Genomic DNA, 26761 nt, shown 5'->3' on the forward strand with positions numbered 1-26761 from the left:
GCATTTTCCACTAGAGCTGAGCTTGTGGTGGCGATTAGATCATCTGAATTCTCAGCTGGATCGGGTTGATCTGTGACATCAGCAGCAGCAAAATCACCGTCATTAAAGACCAGCATATTAACTGGATAAATTCCGGCCTTTCGAAATCCATTCACCGCACAGCTAACATTTGCAGCTTTTCCGTATGCAAGACCAAACAAACGACAAATTTGAAACGCAGAGACTGCTCGTCCAGGATTTGCACGCAGCCACTGCTCAATTTGTTGATAATAATAGGTCTTCAGTGGTTTGAAAAAAGTTAAATCTAATGGCTGCATCCGATGACTGGTGTGTGGTGGTAATGAAAGCATAATAACACCACTTTTTGATGCCAACTCTAAAGCTTCGATATTGTGCGTGTGGCTTTTATGTCCATCTAAGATCAGCAGGACCCTCTCTTCTTGGCTAGGCTTTGCATGCTGGATGAAGTGTTTTATCCATTCCAAGAATATGTCGTTGTTCATCCATCCCGGGGATCGAAGAGATATTTCTGGATGCCTTTTCAGAAATCCTTTCACCCAATCATAGCCAGCAATTTTCTTTTCTTTGTTGAATCTAGTAGAAATGTTATTAGCTTCTGCAATTTGGAATGCAAGCTTTTGAAGGTCTATCAATGTCAAGCCATAAAACCTGGCTTCCATATCTTCAATATGCTTTGCCAATTGGTTTTCAATCTCTTCCGGGAGGTCAGTAGATCTTCCTAACATCTTGCGGCTGCCAAGAGTAATCTTGTTCTTCTTTTTCAGTCTTCTTAGAAGAGTCGTTTTGGGGACATGAAACTGTTTGGCTGCTTTTTTTATACCCATTGTGCCATCTCTTACAGCCCCTATTGCATGTCGCATCGCTTCTTCATCCCACTTTCCATACACTCCTTTGCTCTTACGCTCAGCTCTTGTGGTCATGTTTGTACTAAGTTCAAGATCAGAAGGATCACAAAATGAAAGTTTTAATATCCTAAGAAAACAGGTAATGTTATCTGCCTCTACGTGTAATTTAGGGGGGGGGGTCCAAATTACACGTTTTATTGGGGTCCATTTTACACAAACCTAAGCTGAAATTTCTTTCAGGCTCTTCACTAAAATCTTAAACTGACAGTCTAATACTGTCATGGTACAGTATCTGCGAATGTTTTAGTTGTCTCGAAACGTTTAAATTATTTTCCTACCTGCCTCTAGCCTCCGATTATATCGAAATAACGCATGAACTAAAATAAGATCAAGCACCCCTAATAGTTTACTTGCGTTTTCGTAACTAGACCACAAAAGAAACGAGACCAAACACAACTGCTGCCACGTTTTCTTGCTAACGTCTTCCATGTCGCGTGATGTTTGTGACGTCACGTACCACGATTAGTCTGAAATCAGCCTTGGTCCGATTTACACAGGGGTCCAATTTACACCACTTTCCCCTATATATGTGCTTATATGTAGTCTATCACAGTATATTAGCCTATATGGTAACGTAATAAAGATGCACAGTTGGTTACTAAATCTACACAATCTTAGTCTTCCCTATAAGCAACTTACTTTCAAAAGATTTATGCGAAATGAAAAAATTATATTTCATTGAATTTTTGTTTTACTAATTACCTATAAAACAAAATAAACATTTTATGTGTAAGCAATTGTTGTTAAAGCTTAATTACATGAGGCATTCATTACCACCTCTATAGACTGCTTTTACGACTTTAGAATTGGCTTGAATTTGAATTTGAATTTGAATTGAATTGGCTTTAGAATTAAAATAAAAAATTAAAATCAAACACTTTAATGTTAACCAGATGCTTAAAATCTAATAACATACATAGCCTACATGTTCATTTAATGCTTTCAATGTTTATACACAGGATGTCATTTTTATCACATTTTGCATTTATTTGCTTACTTGCTAAACAGAAAACGTTTTTCAGGATACGTTCTTCCGCGTAACTGCATCGGGGAGTTCTTTATTGTCTCTTAGCGTGCGTTTTAACTTTATGCTATGATTTATTTTCTGGCTATGTGTTTAAATTCTAGACATGTTTAGCTTATACACACAAAATGTGCAAAAAATGCTATTTATATAACTTATAGAATTTTTATCGTGTCCTATTAATTATAACATAGCCTGTATAGTAGCATCATGTGTAGTTAGGAATTTTGAAATTTATTTGTTTGAGTTCTTGAAATTAGTCTTCGCAAGGATTTCCGCAAATCTGTGCGCTCAATTTTCGGGTCAATTCCATATTTAGATCCTGGAAACCAAACTCTGCTATCACGAGACTGTCTTCTTTCCCTGCAATTGCTAAAAGCTGATCCCGATCTAAACGTCCAGTAGATGGTATGATCCCAAATACAAAAGTCTGTAAAACAAATAGAATGAAAGCTGTGTGTTGTTCATAAATTTATACCAAATATGTTGCTTGAAATTTTCTCTTCATTAAAGATTAACGATGAGCATAATTACGTTACTGCAATATAATTGACGGAATTATTCTCACTAGTATTCCCATGGCTCTCAAATCCTTCGCAATATCGTCCACATCGTCTTGAGAGCGCCCGTCAGTGATCACCAACAGGACATTTCTCACTCCAGGACGGTTTCCATTTTCAGCCAAGAAATAATTATCTCTTGCATAAGCTAGCGCTTGTCCTGTACGCGTTCCTATAAACGTGGCCACGAAAAAGGTTATGTAGCAAAGCAGGAAGGCGAGGGTATTTTATTTCCTCTAAAATTCCAAGCATAAAAAAACATTAACAACAAACCCGCGCCGTTATATGGAATACGATCATACGCGGCTATGAGAGCCTCGGTATCTGTAAATGCATTGAGCAAAATTTGGGTATCTGTGTCTACAATTGCGTTGTATCTGAAAAGTCCGATTTGAGCAGCATCGACGCCTAGCATAAAGTTCCTAGAAAGTACATTTTATTGAAAAACCTGTAAGTAAATAATAACTATCGTCAAACAACGCAAGATCAACCTCTTCTATTCCTACTCTAAATGAAATCTATATTTGCGTAAGCAAAGTTAATAGCATAACATATAATTACTTAGATCGATATTGTTTATTGTCTTGCGATGTACTGATGTTCGGTACATTCTGTTTACCTTATAATTCCGGAAACAAATGTTTTCAGAAGCTCCCAATTGTCATCTCCAATGGAAGAAGAAGAGTCCAAGACAATGACAACATCCATGACAGCATAAGGCGGGCAAGAACCTAACATTTTCAAAGTGTTCAGAACATTTGCTGAGAAACATACAGTCTAGGTTTCGTATTGATTGCAAATTTGTTAGTCTTTATCAGTCTTTATTCGATGTCTGAAATACATTATGATTATAGTATACCGATCTATTAGGTCAAACTTCTAAACCTGATGAAAAAACAACATTATTATATGTCTATGAAACTCACGTGCACAGCAAGGTGCTGGAAAATTCCAAGAAGTGTCATTGAGGCAGATATTTGAGGAGAGATCAGGCGGAAAAAGATTGTAACCTTCATCAGTGCATTCAAAATTGCAAACTGAGGTAACAGATGTTCCATCGCTGCATGAGTATCGACCGTGTTGCAATTCGCCTTGATCAGCACATTTGTTCACTAAATAGTAGAAAAATATTTGGTCAAAATACAACAGTAAAAGCTGTCTTCATCGTTTACTAATTTGTGACAAACTTAAATGGACGCTGACCAATGCATTCAGGGGCTTCTTCATCCCAAACTGGTCCGTTCTTTGTAAAAATACAAGTACTGTACAAAGGACCGACGTGTCTACGAAAACCGTTGCAGCCGTATTCGCATCTTGACCCAATAGGGTTAAAACTGGGTGGAGAACACACACGAAACCCGTTTTCGGGAGCAGCAGGTGGCTCTCCACACGTTTCCGCTGAAAAACATCCAAAAATGATTTAAATGTCGACAAAAAACTAACAAATAAACCTGGTGGGCTTATAGGCTTCTGAAAAATCTTTTCATTTCTAACAATTATAACTTACGTCTGCATACTGGCACAGGATTGTCAAACTTCGTAGTTTCAGTTTCGGGTTCGCTAATGCACACACTTCTTTCAGCCCCATCTATTGTGTAGCCTGTCAAACGTATAGTATTAAACATATATACGTCTAAGCAAACAGTTTCTAAATTGGAAGTTATTGAAACTTAGCTTTACCTTCATTGCATGAAAAGCGGCAGATTGTTCCAACATCAGTTTCCGACTTTTCAAACTGGCAAGTTTTTCTTCCAAAGCGCGGTGGCTCTATAGGCAAGCAACGAGGTGTATCTAATAACATAAAACTCTACCTGAGAATGCATGAGCATGATTGAAGGGATCAAGGAAAACGTCACCGGGTGCATCCAAGATAATTTTATTTGGATGTCAGTAAACAAAAACAAACAAACTAAGCGTAATGTAACTTGCCCGTCAGTAAAATAATTAAAAGTTGCTGTACGCCTACTTCGCAATATAAAAAAAAAACACCGCAAAATTGCCTGATGGTGCCAGGTGCCTACAACTTACTATCCCGTATTCGTGAACAAAAGAGCGCAACGGCATTACAACGATTGAAGTCGCAGCAGCATCTGCAAACTGAATTGAGTGCTCTTGCGTTGCATTGGGTCGGTGTAGCGGCTGCTTTCGAATTCTAGTGAAATATATCATATGAGTTAAATAAACAATAAATTCTTTGATCTTAAATTAACCAAAAAAGCATCTGGTATACAATTTCATTCGTTTTTTTTAAATTCAAACGCACGCGAACACGTCTTGCTGATCCACTGCACTTATGGAGTAACTTTTAACCCAGTCAGATATAGGCTACCTGTTCGAAGTTACTTTCGCACGCATGTCTTTGTTTGCATCGCTTTGTAATTCTTACTCCGTGCTCATCTCTTCTAACTTCGTTTTGGCAGATTTCCTAAAAATTAAGAAAAGGGAAAGGAAAATTTAGAGACTGTACATAATTTTATTTCCTTAAACAAAACCCGTAACCACAAGGAACACACCATATAGTTAATCTGAAAGCACATTGACTATGTTAGTATTATAGTGAAGTACAGTATATAAGAAATGCTTTAAATGCGTTAGCGTATACTGTTACGTAAATTTCTGCAAGATAAAAATGTTCCAAACTAGAAATTATCACACTTACATTGAAGGTGCAACTTTGAAGTCTTCCTGTTCTTCGGCATTCCCTGTTGGAACGAACATTATTGCAAACGAAGCAATTAATAGCTATGGAAAAGAGTAAACTGTTTTAAAAGGTAAATCATTGTCGTAATTTATATACAATGCTGCATCTAGATTACAACTAAAGTTCATGCTAGAATTGATTAAAGTTTTCGGTAAATAGCGCATGAAAAATAAGAATTAGCCTACCTTTGCCAGTCGCTACAAATGTGCTGAAAACGACAAGAAATGGACCCAAGTTCATTTTTCAGAATTTCTATAGCTAAAGATTTCTGAATTGTCGTCGCATTGCAAGCGATGAGCAACTTGTAAATGAAGATGGCAGGACATGTGGTTTACCGTATTTATAGCTACAGATACTTGATAAACTTGTTAAGTCATACGTAACCCCGACGTGTCATGTTTATCTGCTTAATAACGAATCTGTTGCATGGCTACTAGCTACGGCCCTGCCTTAGAAATGCAGGGTAATTGCATTGCAACATATATATCTCATGCAACGCATCCGAGAATGGGGCAAACAAGCCTGTCAAAATTGTTTACAACCAACGCGTTCACAACGATTTCTGGTTAATATGATTTTTACACGTGGCTCCCACATTGCGTCTCTGAAATTTGAGGTGAATAGGAAACTGTAAATATTTACACGATAATGTTAGTGATGAAATACTTCTGACCGAGGCTGTTCTTATCTGCAATTGCAAATAAAGTATACAAAGTATAACTAACTTGTAGTCAACTCTGTAGCAGCAAAAATACTTTTTTGAAAAACTATCTCACCAGGTACTCTAAATTCAATGCCACAAACTATTTTCCTTAAACAGAATAATTTTAGCTCCGTTTTCGTGAAGAAATATTTATACTATTGCAAACATAAACAGGGGACGTGATAAAACGTAAAACAAAGACAAGAACTTTCACACTATAATTTACATTTCATTGCTAGAATAATGTTTGAAATCATTAGAACAACAAACCATGTTGGTGTTATGACTATTGCCTTGCTTTCACTTGAACCCGGCATCTATACATTGAAAGTCTGTACCAATCTTTCTGCAAAAATAATTAATAAAAGTCTTTACAAACAAGCGTTACTGCCAACGTCAAGTTTACACACTATATCTACTGCACCATCATAATATCGTTGATATGAAGAGATGTGGTTTTGCAATACCAAAATGCTATAATCAGCAAAACCATTGGAGAGAATAGATATCTTTATTTACTAAACTATATAACTATATAAACAATATGATCAGGATTAGCTTCAGTGCCTCATTAGAACGGAAATAAACAGAATTTAAATTGAATTACAATATGACACGAAAAATTGGATTGAAAGAGTAGCTTCGTTTCCAAAAAACATTGAGCTTCACACCTGAATGACCCGTGGGCGATATTAGTGGATGGGCAAAACAAAGAAAGAGGATGACATTATACGTCATAGACAATAGCGTAGACTGTGGATCCTGCAGTCTGTAGGAAATTAAAATGGTACAGTATAAGCAAAACCACAACATCATTATGCAGGTATAGGTCACGAGGTTAACAATGCAAGTACAGTAGTTGTTTTTTTTTAGTTTATGTGATCTTGTAAAAGTTTTTAAGAAAAAGTATGTTCCATTTTATTGTTTGTTCTTTGTTTCATCAAAGCATTAAGTTTAAAACGTGCAATATATACAAATATATACATAGATGAGTAATAACGATCGAAAATTAGCACAGCCACCACGCCCAGAATGCACTTCAATTCACACCGAAGAAAAACTAAAAGAAAAGTAAAACAAAAGCGCTAGAAACACCGCACGAGGCTATCAACAATCATGTCGAAAGGGTCACAGAGAAACATAAAGGACCGTTGGTCTTCATGGAGGTAACAGTATAGGATATTTGACGCACAAGTGCTAACTATGAAAATAATCATTCAAATTGCATGGATTGAGAGTTTTTGATGTGCAAACATAGATGATTAAAATGAAAACACATCAAAAGAAACACTATGTTAAGAATCCCAATTAGAATCCTGTTTCTTGTGACCCTCAGGTGAACTATCACATACTGATAAAGGAGAATGAGGTAATCCATTTGAAACAGCACATACCTTAACGTTTCTATGAACAGGCTATATATAACTTTTCTTGAAGAAATGAAGTATAACTGGACTGTAGCATATACAGATTGATGATTGAAACCGTTGCCAGTTAATTACTATAGCTCAGTAGTATAACGTTTAAATGCAGAATAAAACTGTTGTAGTTCATTCCTAACAAACCTTATGCACGAGTGAAGATAAAGGCTGATAAAATCCATAAACCATAGAAACCACCGATATTGAGATGATGACCGACATGGTAAACAAGAAAATGGAAATGTTGATGATCGTGTATATCATTGTTGACGTAGCTATATCGGTCGTGGCTGTGACACTTACACTTAATTCTTTTCAGTGGGGCAGGTATCATACTCCCAAATTTGGCAGCACCACAGTCTTTATGCAATGCTGTGTATAATTCTTTGGCTATAATAAAGTATAAGGACAAATTATATTATAACGTATAACCTATAAATAAATAAGTAAACGTAAGATAAGATAATCAACCGCCCAAAGTTTTACATAAGCTTAAACTTCCAAGACTAAGTTAACTGCCACTTAAAATGTGGCTTTGGAACCCGGCTTCAAACCCATCAAAAACGCAATGCATTTATATATATAGCCTATAATCCTATATATTGAAAAACTGCCAACCGTAAAGCAAACAATACAAAATGAAAACGTAATAAATTTGTTTCTAAATTGAAATTGATGAAATTCTACGTCCAAATTGCTGACAAAAGGTTCAACATTTTCATTTTTTAGAATGGACCCAGGATGCTCATCTTGAGTTTGAGCTAATTTAGATACTCCTCAGCATATACAGCTCAAATCCTGAATTCAGGATAAGAAATCCAAGTTCTGCAGACTGACAAATCATGCTGTTGACTTTTGCAAATAACTAACAAAACGAAAATAAGTTTTTTCAGAATTTCAGAGATAAAAATAGCTTACCAAAACCTCGTGCTTTGTGCAATTATTGTTATACGCTATAAGAACTCTGCATACAGATACGTAGGCTATACGATTTATACAATTTGTTGCAAAAGATTCAGAATTCAACCAGCTAACAAATTAACACCTGGCTTCAGTTAATAATGTTTACCAGTGTATATCGATCAATATTTGATTTGAACGTTTGTTATGAAAACTAGGTCTTGACAACAAGTAACTTTTGTTGAATTTATTTAGCATGCTATAAAGTAAGCATTTTCGCTACACCCATGTCTACACACAGCTAGCTATTTTAGCATTAGTAAGCTTTCTGATATAAAAATAAAGTAAAAGGGGTAGAGTATATTTTTTTAAATTGAGGGACATCAAAATTTAGGTTCGGATTTCTACGAAGATGTATCACAACAACAGCTGCAACGGTAAAACAACAGAAATAGCAACCTTTTAAGAAACAAAACAAAAAAATTACCATAGCAACCCAACTTAAAATGTTTGTATTTTAAGATATAGTTCATAGTAATAATAAAATGTTTAAAAAAGCTAGAAAATAACAACGAAAAACATAATTTCCATTTTTTAACAGATTTTTAATTTCAAAATATTGAGAGTGCAATTTGTTTTGCTAGATATTACCGACAGTATTTCCCATAAAAGCACCAACAGAAAACGTCAAATAACATTTTTGACGGGTTTTACTGAAACGGGCTGAAGATACAAGTATACATAAAATTCAGGTTGAAACTGTTTGATTTGCCCTTATAAGCTATGCCCATTGTGCAACGAGTAAAAAATCACAAAATCATTGTTTTATATGGTTTTATTTTTGTCGCCGAGTAAATACCGACATACGACGAAGCATATTGAAATCGGTGCGACAGGCAATTAAACCAAAATTTAAGTTGCTTTGTTTTCAATGGTAAACCAAGCTCATTGTTTGAACGTAAGGCAAACATTTCTGTAAAAATAAATCTCTAGTAAAACGGCCTATTGATCGTTCAGTAAAATCAACGCAAACATCAAATAAACGCAAAAATGTAATTTCCTATGCTAACCACACAAACGCTGTTCTACGCTTTCGTTATAGGTTCTTTGTTGTATACAGAAGCTATGATTCATCAAGGTTACACCAACTATGAGCCAATTGGCTATAAACAGTACATAGAGGCCATGTATATAACATTTCCGGTGAACCACTGTATATTATATAGGGACACAACGTAAAACGCGCTAAGCAGATCTTAACGATACAGACCTATTTGTACAGCATTTCTAAAATAGGTTTTGCGATTCTTACTGCAGCAAAGTTTAGTCAAAATGATTAAAAGGTTGCGTTAATTTGACAAAACTGTTAAGGAGAGCAAGCCGTTGACATTCAGGCCTATATTCGCTTCTGGGCATAGGGGTAAGGTAGAAGTTCCAGTTTACAGTGATTATGCTACTTAGTAATTGGCCAACCATATATGTGCATACTCGAGGTACCTATGACTACCTCACATCTCTGTCTACTTAACTTTAATTTCAATGGTTGTGTTCATGATTTTGCTCATTTATTTTTAGTCGTAATAAGGTTTTATAGGATTGTTTTTATCTGTAATTTTAAAAATGACAACCACCGAGGCATATGAGCAAAGTACACCCATAAACTCAGCTCCTCAATATCACGACTCACAATGGATTGCATCAATGGTGTTCAGTTTTACGGCTGCTACTTTTGTTATGTATGTCTTGACGGCCCATACCTTTTATGTGACGAAGCAACGAATGCTTATCTGTTGGAAAAGTAAGTTTATTAATAGACTAAATTTCTTTCCACCGGACAAATATTCCTGCTGCTGGACAGCGATTTTTGTCATAAAGGCTTGTGTATGTTTGTCAAGTTTGCTCTTAACATGATGTAGTATAAAAAAATCATTTTGCGTATTTGCACAACATTTTACTTATGAAATCCTTAAATGATTTGTTGGTGCATTGTGCAGGGCCTTACAGTGATCCAATGTGCTCTCTTTCCATCATCAATACATTCACGTTGGTTGCCGGCTTGGCTGTGCTGACCTACATCGCCATACAGCTACCGCTTATTGTGCCACCAAGTGAAATTTTTTGTCCAGTTTATCACGTAATTAGGATAGTTTTTTTCGGCATAACCTTGATTAGTGTCTACTGCGCTCTATGGCTACGCGTGTACAGCGTGTTTTATTCTGACAACCTTCTCCGGAAAACCATCAGCAAAGTGGCAAGGGCAATAAATTTCCTATCGATAATATTTTTGTTTATCATGGTCGCCACTAACTTCACTGTCTTTTTATCTTCTGACTTGTATCAGACCGAAGCAACTGGCTGCACACCATCGCCCAACAACGAATCGAGTGACGGGAAGTGGTATGCTTTGCTTACCATGACAATGTGCTTCCAGATTTTGCTGTTGGTGTCTATTCTAATGCCTTTGCATATGCATAAACACAGAATGTTACATCAGGGATATAATTCCGATGCAATGCTTCCGGTTATTAAACGTGCCGCCATAACTGCCTCTGTTTGTATCGTTTCTGATATTGCAAACCTAGTTTTTTCAACAACTTACTACAACAAAACTGTTTACATTAACCATATGGTTTATAGTGGTAACCTTATGATCAATTACGTTGCTTTAATATGCTCAGCAGCAAATTGGAAAGAAAAGGTAATGCCGTGTTTGCAAATGCAGGAAAATGAAATGAACTACGCTGCAAGCTCTGTCTCACAGCTTTAGTCAAATTGTTGACGCTTGATTTTCGCAACATGTTTTCTTTGTTTCATGTGAAGCGTCCTGTTGCTGCCGATTGGTGCGTTGTGTAAAGTGTTGTTTGCCAATCGCAATAACATTTAATCTTATCTTTTACTTTTGGCCAATTCTATATTCCGACTCCATTAGTAACACCCAACTAAGATGGTGCGTCTTACCCAGACAGCACTGTGTGGTTTTGCCTCAGAAAATGAAATACTCAAAACACAACTAGCACTTGAATAAAAACAATAACGTTACCGTCTGTGTCTTTGTCAGGGTAGAATCCCCAAGCAACAAAAAACAACCTTTGGCGGCGCCGAAAAGTAGAATGAATAAAAAACAGCATATAATCTAGTCAGTGCTCTTACACATATGTGTATGTGGTGACCTTCAATTACGCCCTCCATTGAAAAAAAGAACAGTAAATGGCGTCATAATGATAATACAAATCGTAATCAGGTTAATTACAGCGTTATCATTCCTATGCAGAGTTTGTGCACCATTAACGTCCTCGAATGTATAAGGCATAAGCTCTAACAGTATCTTGCTGTACATATATTTTGCTTGTAAATATCTCTGACTTTTTGGTTGGTCGTTGCTAAAAAGAATGTAAGAATAAACATTACAAAAGTGTTTTTGCATTCCTTTGTGTATGCAGAAAATGATATTCAATCTAGTGTATTTGAATAAACAGACACGTTTTCTGTGTACAAAAAGGAATCACACATACAATAGAAACCAGTACGTTTTGGGGAACGATACTGTATCCTTGTACGGGGGAAAGTTCCACTTGAGCTCGAGGGTAGCTTCAAACACAATGAGCAGGGTTACCATTCCGTGCTTATATCTAAGAAATGTGCTTATTTTTCACTTATTTTTTGGGCAGAGGTTCCTACTTTGGGCATTTCGACCCCTTTAGTATACCATTTTGCACCACAGAGATAACAAAATTAGGAAAATGAAAATAGTGTCTCGTTGTTTTTAGGAACATTGATTGCCTTCTCCTGTTTTGTACTGTTTAAGGTAGTGTTCTTCTTTCGTTTCCTAGTCGTCCTTATTTTTGAGTCCAGACCGATGGCAACCCTGACAATGAGGCTCTGCGGATTGCAACGGCGCAGTACGTCGGGGTCGTTTTTTATGTTTTGGTACAAAAACACTTGCTAGATATACTCTTGTACAAGAGTTAGAAAAGATATCGAAGCGGAAGAAATTAAATACTCCCTATACACCACCCTATAACCTATCCTCCGAAGGTGAGCGCTTTTGATGTACATGCAATTTTGAATGTTTTCTGCTTAAAACGAGTATTATATCGTTACACGAAGTGATTGCAAGCCAAAAAGCTGAAACACAACCTGTTTAAAATAAATGTGATACCCCAACGGTCTATGCAATGCCATAATAGTAACGGTGCTTAAATGCAGTGCTTATACTCGCTTACAAAAGTTACAATTCGTATAGTTTTAGAAAATAAGCAACTCCTGGACTAAGCATGACATAGCAATCCAGTGACTCTATAACTGGGAAAAACATGTTTTTAGTACAGTAAATGGAAGGAAAAACTTAGACATATCTCCACCATATCATACTTCAACCATGTACAAAGTGTTACCGGCCTTTTTCTTGTGCTGGTTCGAAGAGACCTGCAGTTAAACTATAGGATTGTATTTCATAAAAATGGTAAAAACAGGGCACGTCTGCACAGCAGTACAGGCATCGGTAGAATGACAGGTTCGACAACGGGCAAGGCGCAATCACAATTATCAATGCCTCTGGCCGAAGGCAGAAAACACAAAGGCACGTCAAACCGAGCAGAAAACACGTAACACAAAGCATAACACCTTGAAGTTAAAATTTGTCGTTGTGTAGTTTCGATATTTTAGAGAATTGTTAACATGATTGAACTGAATTTACGTATAGTTTAAATTATTCCAATGTATTAGAATTACAATAGGATAAAGACGGAATGGAACAAAATTCACTCCGGGATTATTGTTTATATGAACAAAAGTTTACCAAAAGTTGTTCTCTTCAAAGCGCATGTAGCTATTAGCACTTACATGTTCACATACATTAAAATGCAGTTAAGTATATAAGTAAAGCTTATATTATAGTAACAAACATTGGATTATTTTACGCGCTGGGCAAAAAGGTGCATGTGGCACTTGTTGGACCAAAACTGATTCAAACGCCCTTCATGGGGACCAAAATATGGAGGTTGAAGACAAGTTGCCACCTTGTTGTTTTCAAACAATTAAAAATCATTACTTTTGCTAATTTTTTAGGATTATTTTGGGACGCATCGTTTTTTCGCAATTCTCCTACACGAGGCATTGATGGCAAATGCTTTTGACTCGTTCAGTGGTTTTAATTTTGGTGAACAGAGCCCAAATCAGACAAAGCAACTACAAAACAAACGCATCAATCTAAAAAGACATCCCATATGAGCACCAACAAATTGAATAGTGAGGAATCTTTTAGACTGTTGCATATTTTCACCATAACAGCAAACTGCAAGGGTGCAAACACACACAAAAAAAACGGCAATGTTGACCAGGTTCCGCTGTATCTGCGGTTAAGAAGTATTGCCTTAGACTTGACGCTACAAATTTTTTTAACTGACTGTGATCTTAAACTTACAACGGAGTATCCCTTTCTTCCAAAAGATAGAAGAGCGCAGCCTAACGACAACCACTATATTCAAACCCCACGGTAATTTATGAAGTGTCGCTGTTGAACCATATAATCTTTTTTGTAATGTCGGCAATTTATTTTTTCTGTCGCCTCATCAGAATATCAGGAAGTTTGAAGAGAGTTTTCACGGTTTGATAACTGTACAGTTTTAATAACTCGGTCAATCACGGCTGAGACGTTCTGCCGATTGTTTTACTTTGAGTTTGGGAAAAAAATAAACAGATATAAATACCAAAAAATATAATAGAAGTAACAGTTACTGGTGTTTTTGCAATACAGTTAATAAAAGTTTAATCAACAGTTCTAAGTTCAAAATCTAATATCTTATTTTGAATAATGCGCAGTGAAATCATGTTAAGGGTTCTAGCGATATTGTGCTTGTTGGTGCAAGGTGGACTCACCCAAGATGAGGATTCCGATCACGGTACAGGTGAGGAGAATACCAAATGTATTCACAGCATATTAGATATGTAGGGAGTGTACAAAATTTTTACACATGACTATTACGATTTTTTCACTGACAAGTTAGTTGTCATTATCTGCTGAAAAATACTGTGTTTCGCGACTGTCGTGTAAATGCATTATATTTAATACGTTTTCATTGACAGGAAAGCGTTGTAAATTCGTAAGCTTGTATCATAGCAGGCCGATAACTTTTCCCGTCTCGACAATCTACTAAACGCTGTAGCCTATACATTGACACTGAGTATTTCATTTGCAATTATCATTTTAAAGCGTATTTTATAGACATACCCTTTGTACTTCAGGAAAAAAAACAACAGAAGTAGCGATAAATGCGTCAGAGTGCTAATTAAACATTGAAATAATGAAAGATAGATTAAACTCTTACCACGCGATAAATTTTTACCGTACATCTATAGATTGAAAACTAAACTATTTTACAGTATTTCATTACGTCGCGTGCATGTTTCCCGTCTCTATGTTACTTCTGTACTTGAACACAACTGCTCACTAAGCTTTTGTATCAAGATTCTGAAGATATTTCTCCAATCGTTCCCAACATTTATGTACCAACTATCGACATTAAACATCGACTTGCATCCTGTTATGTGTGAGAATTATTTAACGAGTAAGATGTATTTCAGATAGGAAACTTAATAAGCAACCAATGGACATGTAATTGCAGGACGATTGCAATAATCGATCACAAAAATTCCCCCGAATCCTCTCTTTATTCCAATTCTCTCATACGTCATACTTGGCGCAGGCGTCAAGTCTAACCGAGACAATAGGGCAATTTAATGCCTTAGTCTAATGTAACCCAAACCTAACAACTTTGTTTATCGCGAAAACCATCGACGTTAAACTTATAATAAAGTGGCTCTTAACTTGGAATGACTCACCGACTGTCTAGGTTTTTCGCCTCTTTATGTGACTGTTTATTGGTCTGTCTTGCTGTCACAGTGATTTTCACAACTTTTTTGCCAAACTGTAAAATATCTGTTTTATTTTCCGGAAATTCTTTCAAGTTGTATTGTACACTTCAAGAGCATTTAACAGAAAGTTAGTAATTCTGTTAACTTGTACCCGCAGGTGTTTAATGTCAATAGCGTTGGATGGTTTCCGGGGCCTTAGATTTATTGTAAAGGTTAATTTGATTTTTGAAAATCACTGATGCTCCAGCAATCTTCTCTTTTTTAGCACGGCATGATAAGTGCGAAATGTACAGTTAAAATAAAACCGGTCAAGAAATAATAAAACATGTGTCAGCGCCTCCGAAGAACAAGCCAGTCGCAAAACAAACCTTCTGTCGCAAACTTTACAGAGGCAACGGACGTTGTGACGGTATCTGCTGGATCTTCATAAGCGTGACAAAACATGTATTCTAAAGTAGTTCCCACTGTCGCGCGATAGGTTTCCCAATACTGTATCAAGTGAATTTCAACATGTGAACGTTTCTGTACGCAAAGATCTTGCCTTTTGAATCGTATGCTTTTGTTTGACTTGTTTGCGTTTCTAATTTCAGAGTGCTTGAATGAAATTGACTTGATTTTCGTCTTGGACGGTTCTCACTCGGTGAAGAAAAATAATTTCAACGTGGTTAAAAACTGGGTAAAAGAAGTTGTCGACGGTCTGGTGATTGAACACGGCCATGTGCAAGTTGGTGTGGTGAGTGTCATAAAAGTGTAGCTATTTTAAAAACACTGCTTTTTCGAGAACTTTAAATCGCTTTAAAAATGCTTGAATGAGTTTGTCATCTTTTGTACGGTGGGAGCTTAAATATACAGTAGTCTTGGCACGTTGCAACACACTGTATAAATTTATACTTCTTTTAATATATCTAATATATGTTGACAATGTATAAATAATGAAACTGTCATCTTCCTTACAGTGCATTGCATCAGATCCGCCTATTATAGGCTACAGCGATCTTAGCATGATGTAGTACACTTTATTAACCCGTATCTCTTTCGATATGACGTTAACTTTGCCAAGTTAGGTTACGTCAATAAAGTGTCAATGATAGTCTGCTGCTTCACTTTAATCATAAACCAACAAGACTATATTTATGTTATCTTTTATTATGTATTGTGTTGACATCAGTTATGGTTAATCTTTTATTTGGAAAATTAGTTTTACAAATTTCAATTTGTCTTCTTAACTAAGTAGTAAGTATTACATAATTAATCCATTTTAACCCATAACCAAGATCATTTTTTTGCCTCAGGGTGGATTATTTCTTAGGTCTTTCTTGGGAAACCATGGGTTTTGTATCATGACTTTTCATTTAAATTTTCTTTATCTATATTTGATAAAAGATTCAGTATTCTCACTACTACAAAAATAAAGATTGGGAAGAGCAAAAATATATAAAAACGGAAATCGAACTGGGAGAATACACCGAAGTTGAAGAATTTCATGATGCCGTTGACAGAATCAAGGTAAATCCTAAACAACGATTTTTTCATGTACACACGCTGTAAGCGGAAAAGGAATTTTCATAATTGAATAAATGCCTGTTCTTCAGATGTTCGCATGACATTCATGTTGTGCAGGGTATAATTTAAAAGCAATATCTGAACTTTCAAAGGTCGTATGGTAGCCTACGCGTATAGCCGCAGGGGCTCGGGCTATGTGGTTGTTACGCGGTTTGGAAGAAATGTACAATACGATAAACGGGTATATCCTAATCGCACATAACGTAATCTGACACAGTATCTTTGCGGCTTCCTCATACCCTGTCTATGCTGTTCGAGACGGTTTTTACATACAGACAAACTTCCGGCAATTGCGTTTACTTAATCGGTTAAAACTGTTACCGCAAGGGCAAAATTGAATTTTATCTGCATTTTTATCTTTAAACGTGACCTTTACCGAACCGGCACAAAGAAAATACCGAATTAACGGTAAATTTTTCTCGGTTTGTTTAACAACAAATATCCATGGTTACATCACTGTAAGCACGCTAATTATTTTTAGAAGTTAATGATAATAACGAAACACTGTTATGACGGTATGTTAAGAGTTGACTAGAAAAATCAAGTATATCTGTAAACCATAAGCCATAAAATTACTTGTCCATTACAATTACCAGTTACCACGAAAGAAAATAATCAAGTTTTACTTTTAACAGTACCAAGGTTATACAACGTATACAGCTCACGCATTGAACAAAACACTCAACTTTGATTTTGTTGGTCCGAACAATCGATATCCAGAAGCAAAACGAGCTCTTGTTCTTATGACGGACGGCAAAGCTGTAGACAGCGGGTCAGTGACTTAAAACACTGCGTTGCAAATACATTGTTTATAGACTCGTCAGTAGATGAAACTTGTTTGTATTTTTTTTACTTTTGCAGCGATCTTCCCGATATTGTTGAACGAGCAGAGAAAAAAATGGGGATTATTATGTACGCTGTAGGCGTTGGAGAATTCGACTCATCCGAGTTAAATTTGATTGCCCACAATCACACCGAACGAGTATTTGAGTTGGTCAACTTCGAAGATTTAGACACAATTGTTACCGACTTGCAACTTGAGCTTCAGAAAGGTTTGCCAGTTGAAATATGAAAGTTGTGTTGTATTAAGATTACCTGATTTTTGGTGAAAATTTGCGGTTAAATTGCACGTAATTAGTCTCAAAGGCACACTTGCTCTTCCGTTAGAGATGATACGGTTTACAGAAGTAAACATTTTGTTTCTTCGTCAATTTTGCCTTCGGTGACCTTTTTTTGTCCTTTTACGGTCGTTTGTTCACCTTTAATAGCCAACTTACTTGTCATCTTAACTATTTTGAGAAGTTCGTTCAGTGAAAAACGAGCGTTTGTTATGGAGATGAGATAAAAATCAGTAAATTAAAGTTAGAGTTTCAAAATACAAAGGAAACCGTGAGACGTATTCGCTGATCACCTCATTTCCTTAGAAAGCTTCTGAAACCTCGCGTGTTTCTGCGCGAGAACTTGACACAAAAACGGCAAAAACTTAGCGTAAACATTTAGCCAAGATAAACAAGGAACGTTTTGCTATAGTCGTTGTGGATTTCTCAGTTTGAAATATTTATCCGGATATGATCCGGAAAAGCCTTTAAAAGCCGGGGTTATTGTGGTATATAGTTGCTATGTTGAATCGTGTATCTTTGACTTCCGTTCATGGCCAGCATAGGTTCTACAATTTAAATATTGACGTAAGCCTTCTGGAGATTTCTGACCGGTCAACCAAAGGTCAACAAACTTTCGACCTTTCTGCTGACGCGTTTCGTTTGAATCGGTTCTGATTGTTGATTCAAATAAACCCGCGTTTCTCTGCATTGTTAAAGAAATAAAGTTTCGCTTTTATTCAACAGCACATTAAAATATTCCTAATTTAAGTATCACGTTTGCTTTTTTTCGCAAACTAATATGTGCATTGTACCGTGTGAGGCTGGGTGACGTAAAGCAACAATTAAGCCTTTTTGTCTGATAAGAAGTGGTAACTGAATCGGATAATGTTGGTCCGAAATATTGACGCTACTTATTTTCATCGCAGTGTCACACCGATTGCAATCTTACGTCGCTTACAATATAACTTGATAACGCATCAAATTGAATCAGAGGAAAAATAATACAGAAAGCTATTTCACATTTGTGGCACCTAATTGTTTTGTGTCTCAGTTTGTGATTGTGATGTCGAAGGAAGTTTGGGAACCAGCTGTGATCCTTGCACGCAACAGTGTAACTGCAAACCTAACGTTGTAGGCAGAAGGTGCGATTCTTGTGCTGCTGAAAGTTATGGCTTTGGGAGGGACAAAGGGTGCCTGTGTAAGTTCCACGTTTCAATATTTACTTTAGGTTTTGCAGAACTTAATATAGGCTACTGTTGACATTTTAATATGGCCAACTTTAATATGATTTTGCAAAACATACTTAAGGCGGCGTCAACCACCAAAAAGTGCCATAAAATCTTTGTTTGTTTTATTATACAGTGAATTTACTAAAAGACTGATTACTCCAAAAATTCTCCATGGGGCTCTCTGAAATTTTGTATGTTAATTTAGTATGCTTTGGACTACCATTCCATAAAATGCCATCAAAAACCATGATTCAAACTTTTTTTTACAGAGGCGCAAAATAAACACTAGAATTTTCGGTCTAAAAACCCAATTTTAGCTACTTTCATGCTAATTTTTAGCCTAATTGTGCAGGCGACCTGAAACATTGAAGCACGCCAACTGTTAGGGTAATTCCCAAGCTAGAAAACAACACCAACCATGCTGCATTCTGATTGGTCTAAACATGTTTTTTAAAGCCCTACGTAGGACGTCCAACAAATTCATAGAGATCGTAGTTTTAGGTGTTTGATACCTCCTTAACTGCGTCCGGATGGTTTCACTATTTCAACCTAACCACAAAAGGACAACTGAGCGCCACTTTCTGACACATTTCTCCCTAAATACAATGATAAACAAAACGCTTTTCCTATTCTGGCATCACAGTTAAAGTTACTTGCCCCCCAGGGTTTATCTGCAGGAAATATCACAAATTCAATCTCCGATTGTTTCAGATAATAAAATTCGACAGATCTAAATGTTCTAAAGAAAATAAGCAAAGTTTTTAAGACTATGAGCTGGAGCTCTTTTAAAAATTCTGTAAATTTACGACTCCTCATTGTATAAAACCTTAGTTTATGGTTCTAGACTTCACGTAGCGATCTTTTTGTATCCATACGCTCATTTGAAAATATGATTTGTGATTGCTAAATGTCTCCCCTTATGGTCTTTCATAACTTACACGCCCTTTAAAAACCAGGATGTACCGAAACAATTACTTTCAGAAACTTAAAAAACTGGCCACTAAAATGCGTGTTGTTTAGTGTGCAATTGCAATCCTTTTGGAAGCGTTAGTACCACAACATGTCACAGTGAAACGGGACAGTGCGAGTGCCTATCTGCTGTAGTCACCGGTAGAGACTGCGGGGCCTGCTCAAAAGGACACTTCGGCTTCCCTGACTGCCGACCCTGCGAGTGCAACGGATTTTCTACAACTTGTGATAAAGATACTGGAGTCTGTCAAGACTGTAAAGATAGAAGAGGTGACCATTGCGAAATGTAAGTGCATGGCAAGCTTTCCCATTTGTCTATATCTTAATTAACTTTGTTATAAGTCCAAAAAAGCTATTATGCTTCAGTTCAAAGTCAGTAACGAAATCTTCTCAATTACTTAACAAACTTTCTAATATTTTTTTCAAGTGTGTAATCTATTCCAAACACAATTGAAAAATTGAAACAAGCCCTTCACACCTTAATTGTTTTAATTCATTCGTAATCTGCAAACTGTATTGAGTGAATGTGCTTGTGAGTTACAGTGACGTTAAGCCAATATGTATTTCAGTGGTTTTGTGAACCAACTGAATGACTTAAAAAAGCGGATGCTGTAAATAACCATGCATGTCGCATCTTCAGACATTTTTCAGTCTGTTTTTAGACGATGCGGCCCTTTCAGACTATCTGTCTATATATATATACTATAGAGTCTATGTTATTGACCTTATTGATATTGGGCAGAGTTTGTGAACAAATTACTACAACCATAAACACAAGTTATGAATAATAACAGTTCGGTTAAGTTAAGCAATTACATTTGGGCAAAAACTGATGAGCGAAAGCAAGATGTTTATAATAGTAGCTTTTTCAGTTCTCACGCTTTCTACTGTAATATATGTCGCTGACTGCAAGTTCAATGTCAAGAACAGTACATATGCATCAGTGCCTTCAAAGTTATTGCTTATAGTAGATTTGGTGGGGGATTGCTTTATGATTTACTGTAAGTATTTTCACAGCTGTCCCGTGGGTTACCACATGGATGAGGAGATCGGCGATTGCATGCCTTGCGACTGTAACGGAAATATTGACGAGGAAGACCCCGACGCATGCGATCCGGTCACCGGAGTGTGCCTGAAATGCTTGCACAACACAGCCGGCGACAGATGCGAGAAATGCAGTGAATTCTTCTACGGAGACGCCCTTACCCAGTCTTGTCAAAGTAAGCGGCTTAGCAAAAATGGGAGACGTCACAAATCATGCGTAAACTTGAATCCCGCTAAATTACCACTGGCACGAAAATCTTCTTTATATTTTGGATTATTGTCCAAAGCTCTTGTCTTTGCTGTTTCAGTAATTTCTTTTCTTGAACAATCTTGAAAGGCGAAAATTTCTAACCAAAGAAGAACGTCTGACTGAAACGCAACGAGCTTTGACCGGTCTTGTCTTACTTTTGTGGTCTTGCTCTTTTCCTATACATTTTACCGCACCTCGTTAAAATGCCAAGACTCAGTCTGAAGTTTAAGATCTTTTCCACTTCAGCTCTTGCACGATTTATCACTTGAGAACCCAGAAGTCTTAAAATGACTGGAGAAACGTTGGCGTTTACGGTGTTTAAATTTCAACCGTATAATTCGGATTTTGCTGAAAACTGACGCTGTAGAGGCTAAACCTAAATCTCTATTTCTCCTGTGTAACGCCTTTTAATTTTATCAGCGCCATTCGATATTTTTATGAAGAAACATTACTACAGTATACGGCAGGAGAAAAGACTTAAATCACCCAATGCAAGCCACACTTAACCACAAGCCGATTCCCATTTGCGGCCTTGTACAACATCCTGCGCTTCACACAATTGTTATTTCGCAGGCTGCGATTGCAACAGTAACGGCACTGACCCAGACAGCTGTGACGGTGACTCGTGTAGATGTGATGGTACTGGTTCGTGTACATGCCTCAGCAACGTTGAAGGAAAATCTTGCGACCGATGTGTTCCTGGTTCTTATCAGCTTACTGCAGAAATTGGCTGCTTGTTGTGTGATTGCAGCGATAAAGGAACAGAAGCAAATACAACATGTGATCCGGTACCAACTTGCCTGCTTTTGCAGTTTTGTCTTGATATTTTTGTATATGCGGGAATTTGCAGCTCCTATTGTAGGAAATCATGTTTGGCACAGAACGTTAAAGAGATTTCTCGCGTCTTATATGTTTTAGAGCGATGGACAATGCGATTGTAAGAAAGGATATGCCGGGAAAAAATGTGATGAATGTGCTGAGGATTATGTGGAGTCTGAAGGCGAATGCTTCGGTAAGTATAAGTCTGGTAGATAAATAGTTAAAAACCTTCAGTAGTTTTACACAAAATAGATATTCACATTCAAGTGTTTAATACATTGCGAATATTGGTCTATATTGCAAATTTGTAATACGTATAGGTTTATTGGTATATGACATGTAAAACATAAACGTTATATATTGGTGTCGGTTTTCGTTTATGTAATGTAACTTATTACTTCCTACAGGCTAAAGGCCGGATTTTATATCAGAAAGCAATCCTTGTGTAAATAAAGCTTGTAAGTATTTTTTACGCAGACGTTTTCATGTTTTAGTATTTGGGTTTGATATTTACAACGGCGACGAAGAACCCGAACCCGGCGTTGAAAATCTGAGCGGAACCGAAGAAACCACGACAACCACCACCACAACAACCACTACAACTCGCAAAACATTACCAGTCAACCCAAAGTGGAGTGCTTGTCCAGGCTGTGGCGCAGCACCGACTTGGCCCTCATACTGTCGTGGATGGTTGTGTCGCATGCGTTGGCCTTATCATCAACAAATGCCGTCCACCAGACGTTGTTATTCAGGTATGCATTTTCAATGTTTTTAAAAATTACAAAAAGCCCAATAACAAGATGATATATGCTAAAAGTACACACAAAAACAGATTTACACAATCACAAAGTTTAAAATTAACCATTTGACCTGATGTGGGATCTGAAGTACAACAATTCTGCGAGATCCGACTATTCCCAGTTTAATTTGAATGCTGTACTCAATCAGTTCCAAAGCCACTGTTCATCAGTGCTTTTCGACCTCTAGGTCTCGACCCAAAACTAGGTCACCAAGTAAGATTTGCAAATCGTGTTTCATAGGTTAAAAGCAATGTTAAGCTCAAAACATATAACTCACGTAAGGTAAAAATAAAAAATTGCAAAATCGTTAGAACAGCATATAGTGTCGAAACGGTAAGAGACTGCCAACTAAAAGGCTAAGTGGTTTTTGGAAAACACAAAGGATAATACCACGTTGTCAACAACACTATGCAGTTTACACAATAAGTGACTGCGACTGCTGACGCGATGCTTCTATATTTCTTCTCTTTTGTTTTGCCATAATGCATATTTTAGTTGTTTTCCGGCCATGGTTTTGATCTGTTCTTCGTTGCTATTACGTCCGAGACTATATATCTAGGGCTATGTGTCAGCACAAATTCTCGTTGGTATAGTTTATGGCAAAAATATAAAATGAATGAAAAGTCAATGTACACACCACACACAAATTGTTGAAATTTGAATTATACAACGACATTCATTGACTTTTGCGACCAATGCTACCAGATATTTTTCTCACACGTGCTTTGTTTTAGTACGTTTGTTTGTTTTTCATTGACTTTTTACAAGAAAATAGTCTTAGCGCTGGGTCTGAGAAGCATGAGAAAGGTATAGTAAGTTACAGTATATGCTACTTCCCTTATATTATATACTCGGTATTCTGTATGTAAAACTTTTGTTGCACACAACAAAAACAGCTTCTTAAAGTTAACCAAGTAGCACTTTATGAGTTAATGATTTAGAGTAGACTTTAAGAAATTACGAAAAGCTAAAGGCTTCGTTTGGAATTGTGTAAAGATAATGAAATCTCAAATGCTTTTCTTATTTTACAAAACCGTGGATCTACCTTCGTTGTAAAACGCATTTTTATCCTTTTATAATCTTTGCTGCCATCAGGCGAGTTTCTGTGGGATCTACTCAGTTAATTAATTCGGTTATTTTAGTTTTTTAGCCTACATTTTAAATCTAACGGTGGTCGGTTCCACCGACAAACGATTCAGCCAACAATTGTTGTTTGGGTCGTCCTGGGTTGAATCGACCTATAGCCAAAGTCAACAGAAGTAACAGATTGTTTCAAACGGTTGTCATTTTACGGCAGGTCATTGGGGCTGTCGCGCAACCGTGGAATACAATCGATATGGAAACTACTACGGTGGATACAATTATGGAAATTACGGTTGGAACAGGCCGTCGTACTACAGAGGCTACTACCATCATCCGCGTGCCAATTCCTACCTGCAAAGACGTAAGCCGGCAAGATACAGCCTGTACAGAAGGTATCGAAATCAGCAGTTTTATATCATACTTCATATGTTTTTCTCGGTAACTGGTTACGCTTTATTCTTCATTTCAGCGGCTACGGGAAGCGATAAAGTGGTGAAGACTTTGCAATTTGCGAAAAAAGCCATGGGTTTGAGGGCTAATTCTTTTATCCCGATGCCGTGCTTATAGCAATATATATACCCTACCCTATTACTTATGATGCCTTGTGTATAATATAGCTTTTTGCTTATTGCTATTTCACATTTCTTTGCTGACGTTTTTTATCTTGTGCTGTCATTTATGATAGGCAATGTTGTCCATGGAATTTGTTTCTGTCTCTCTAACATTTCGTGACAGTGTGTGACTGCCCATCTCATGTAAATTTTAATTCCATCACTATTTTAGTAGTATAAAGTGCATTGTATGATGTCCAGCACTAACATAGATTTCTACTTCTTGATGTTGAAGAATAAACGTTTCAACATGACGAACAAAAACAGCAAATAAGTCACGACAAACGTTCTTAGATTAAGCGTTTCATGATATTTAAATATTTCGGAAAACATGGAATCGTAACAATATCTATGTCCCATAAAGAGCTCCAGTTCCATGGACAACTCAGATGATTGAGTTGTATATAACTAAATACTGATGTTTAACATTCAACATGCTCATTCAGTTGCTAATCGTGACTGTTTTAACATTGCTTAAAAGTATTACATTTCTTGCTTTTGTTGAAATTTTTTAGACTGCCACATGTAATACAGCATATTTCTCTTTCGTCGGTTTTACAATGGACAGCTCAACGTAATCAAACATCACAGAAGTTCCTATAGCCTACTAATTATATGTACCGAGTTAATTTTGCACATAGCACATTAAATGACTTAACAAGCTTTAAAAACTGTAGGGTATAGGCTTCCTCAGTATCGAATTTTCACAGTAGGCCTATAGCATGTACCAAAAATAGGCTATCAGTTTAGCTCTGAAAATGTTCCCTTGTCCGAAATCACCATCAGCCTTAAAGAACTTTCGCAAAAGGACAGTGGGACCAGACTGGACAAAGCGAAAAGGTCTGGTTTATTTAAAATTGATCCGTATAAGCCAAAATTCCAGTTCAAAGCTGCAGCCGACCAGATAACTACTCAATAAGTTCTCAATGAGCTGAATACGAATACGAAAAATGAGTAAATTTCTTGGTAAATTTTACACAAGGAAAATGATAGGCAACAAGTAAGAAAGCGGATAAACCCTGGATTAGATAACATTTACTCTGAACTCAATAACACTTTGTACAAACAATAAACACAGACCTGGCTACTCAATTTTTTGCAGTATTGAGCCCTCTTGCATGCCGCGCCTGTGGCGAAAAGTAGTTCTTCGTTTTAACAAAACCGGGCAAAGATTTCAACAAACTTAGTCCCAAAATCTTTAGTTCGATATCACTCCTTCGCCACAAATACAAATTCCTGGAACGTAATTCGTTAAACCGAACGATAGCTATTCTGAAGAGTACCTTAATTGATTCCAGAATAGCTTTTGACCAGAAAATTCATGCCCATGACAAACACTAAAGCCGAAACAACATAGTGTTAACCGTTTTTGAATAAGATTCAGTGGAGCGATTGTAGTGGACCTCAGTAGGCTACAGCATAAGTTACCGTGAAATACCGTCGACTCTCGAGTAAAATCGTCGACCTCACGCAAGACTGCTGACTGCTGACTGCCGTCCTGTCTGCTTTCTTCGAGCAATGATAAAAACAGGATATTTCAAGTTGGCTTATGTCGAACGAAGAAACAGCAGCTGGAGAAAAACAGAATTATTTTTTCCACAAGACAGTGGTCTGGCATTAATCATTTTCTTCTTACATTTTTTTTTCTTCTTTCTTTTCTACTTCCACCAATAATAACCCACACCATAAGGACACTGTCTTTACGCAGCTGACTTATGCCAGACAGCACAAAGTTTCAACCTCAACAAAATCGAAAGAATCTTAACCGAAGCAACATTCATGAATCTTATGAGATAGGGTAATATAGTCTCTGACTGGCGCAAAAAAATTTTGAGTCATGGTTGTCGCGCATCGAAAACGCGTATGTGGCGCTTCTTGCTAAAGGCCAAAATCTGAGATAATTATTTCTCAACTAATAGCTGATAGTGATCAATGAATCTCGCCTCAAACGCAACCGATTTAATGAACAATTGTGTGCATTAGTGTTCAGTTATTTTCTTTATGAAGTAGCCTAGCCTATCCTACTCTATTGTCCCATGCTATTATGTTTCCATGTGTCGAAGTTTTGTTGTCTATGCTTTGTATTCATTTTAATGATCTTATGTCAACGACTCGGCAGCAAAGTTGCTTTAGTCGAGTAAAATTTTTAGTGGTCACTTTATTTCAACCGCTGTTGAATCTTACG

General features: G+C 36.8%; 3 protein-coding genes across 3 annotated transcripts; 2 read left to right on the top strand and 1 right to left on the bottom strand.

Moving 5' to 3' along the window:
• Nucleotides 1–1454: 1454 nt before the first annotated feature.
• LOC143450401 (uncharacterized) lies at nucleotides 1455–5696 on the bottom strand. The gene is made up of 12 exons (XM_076950926.1): nucleotides 5397–5696; nucleotides 5170–5252; nucleotides 4840–4935; nucleotides 4539–4662; nucleotides 4191–4301; nucleotides 4018–4110; nucleotides 3714–3908; nucleotides 3437–3622; nucleotides 3130–3241; nucleotides 2784–2932; nucleotides 2519–2682; nucleotides 1455–2380 (listed from the first exon to the last, which is right to left on the bottom strand). The coding sequence occupies exons 1-12, from the start codon at nucleotides 5449–5451 to the stop codon at nucleotides 2207–2209; spliced, it is 1542 nt and encodes a 513-aa protein (XP_076807041.1). The 5' UTR covers nucleotides 5452–5696; the 3' UTR covers nucleotides 1455–2206.
• A 4120-nt stretch (nucleotides 5697–9816) lies between these two features.
• LOC143449999 (uncharacterized) lies at nucleotides 9817–11167 on the top strand. Its single transcript, XM_076950376.1, has 2 exons — nucleotides 9817–10033; nucleotides 10230–11167. The coding sequence occupies exons 1-2, from the start codon at nucleotides 9856–9858 to the stop codon at nucleotides 11000–11002; spliced, it is 951 nt and encodes a 316-aa protein (XP_076806491.1). The 5' UTR covers nucleotides 9817–9855; the 3' UTR covers nucleotides 11003–11167.
• Nucleotides 11168–13981: 2814 nt separating this feature from the next.
• LOC143449469 (uncharacterized) lies at nucleotides 13982–25123 on the top strand. Its single transcript, XM_076949685.1, has 13 exons — nucleotides 13982–14141; nucleotides 15699–15841; nucleotides 16492–16614; nucleotides 17307–17443; nucleotides 17533–17723; nucleotides 18823–18969; nucleotides 20021–20255; nucleotides 20987–21189; nucleotides 21837–22051; nucleotides 22182–22275; nucleotides 22577–22834; nucleotides 24180–24357; nucleotides 24435–25123. The coding sequence occupies exons 1-13, from the start codon at nucleotides 14048–14050 to the stop codon at nucleotides 24451–24453; spliced, it is 2037 nt and encodes a 678-aa protein (XP_076805800.1). The 5' UTR covers nucleotides 13982–14047; the 3' UTR covers nucleotides 24454–25123.
• The last annotated feature ends 1638 nt before the right edge of the window (nucleotides 25124–26761 follow it).

Source organism: Clavelina lepadiformis, chromosome 3, assembly GCF_947623445.1.
Source record: "Clavelina lepadiformis chromosome 3, kaClaLepa1.1, whole genome shotgun sequence".
Lineage (NCBI taxonomy): Eukaryota > Metazoa > Chordata > Ascidiacea > Aplousobranchia > Clavelinidae > Clavelina > Clavelina lepadiformis.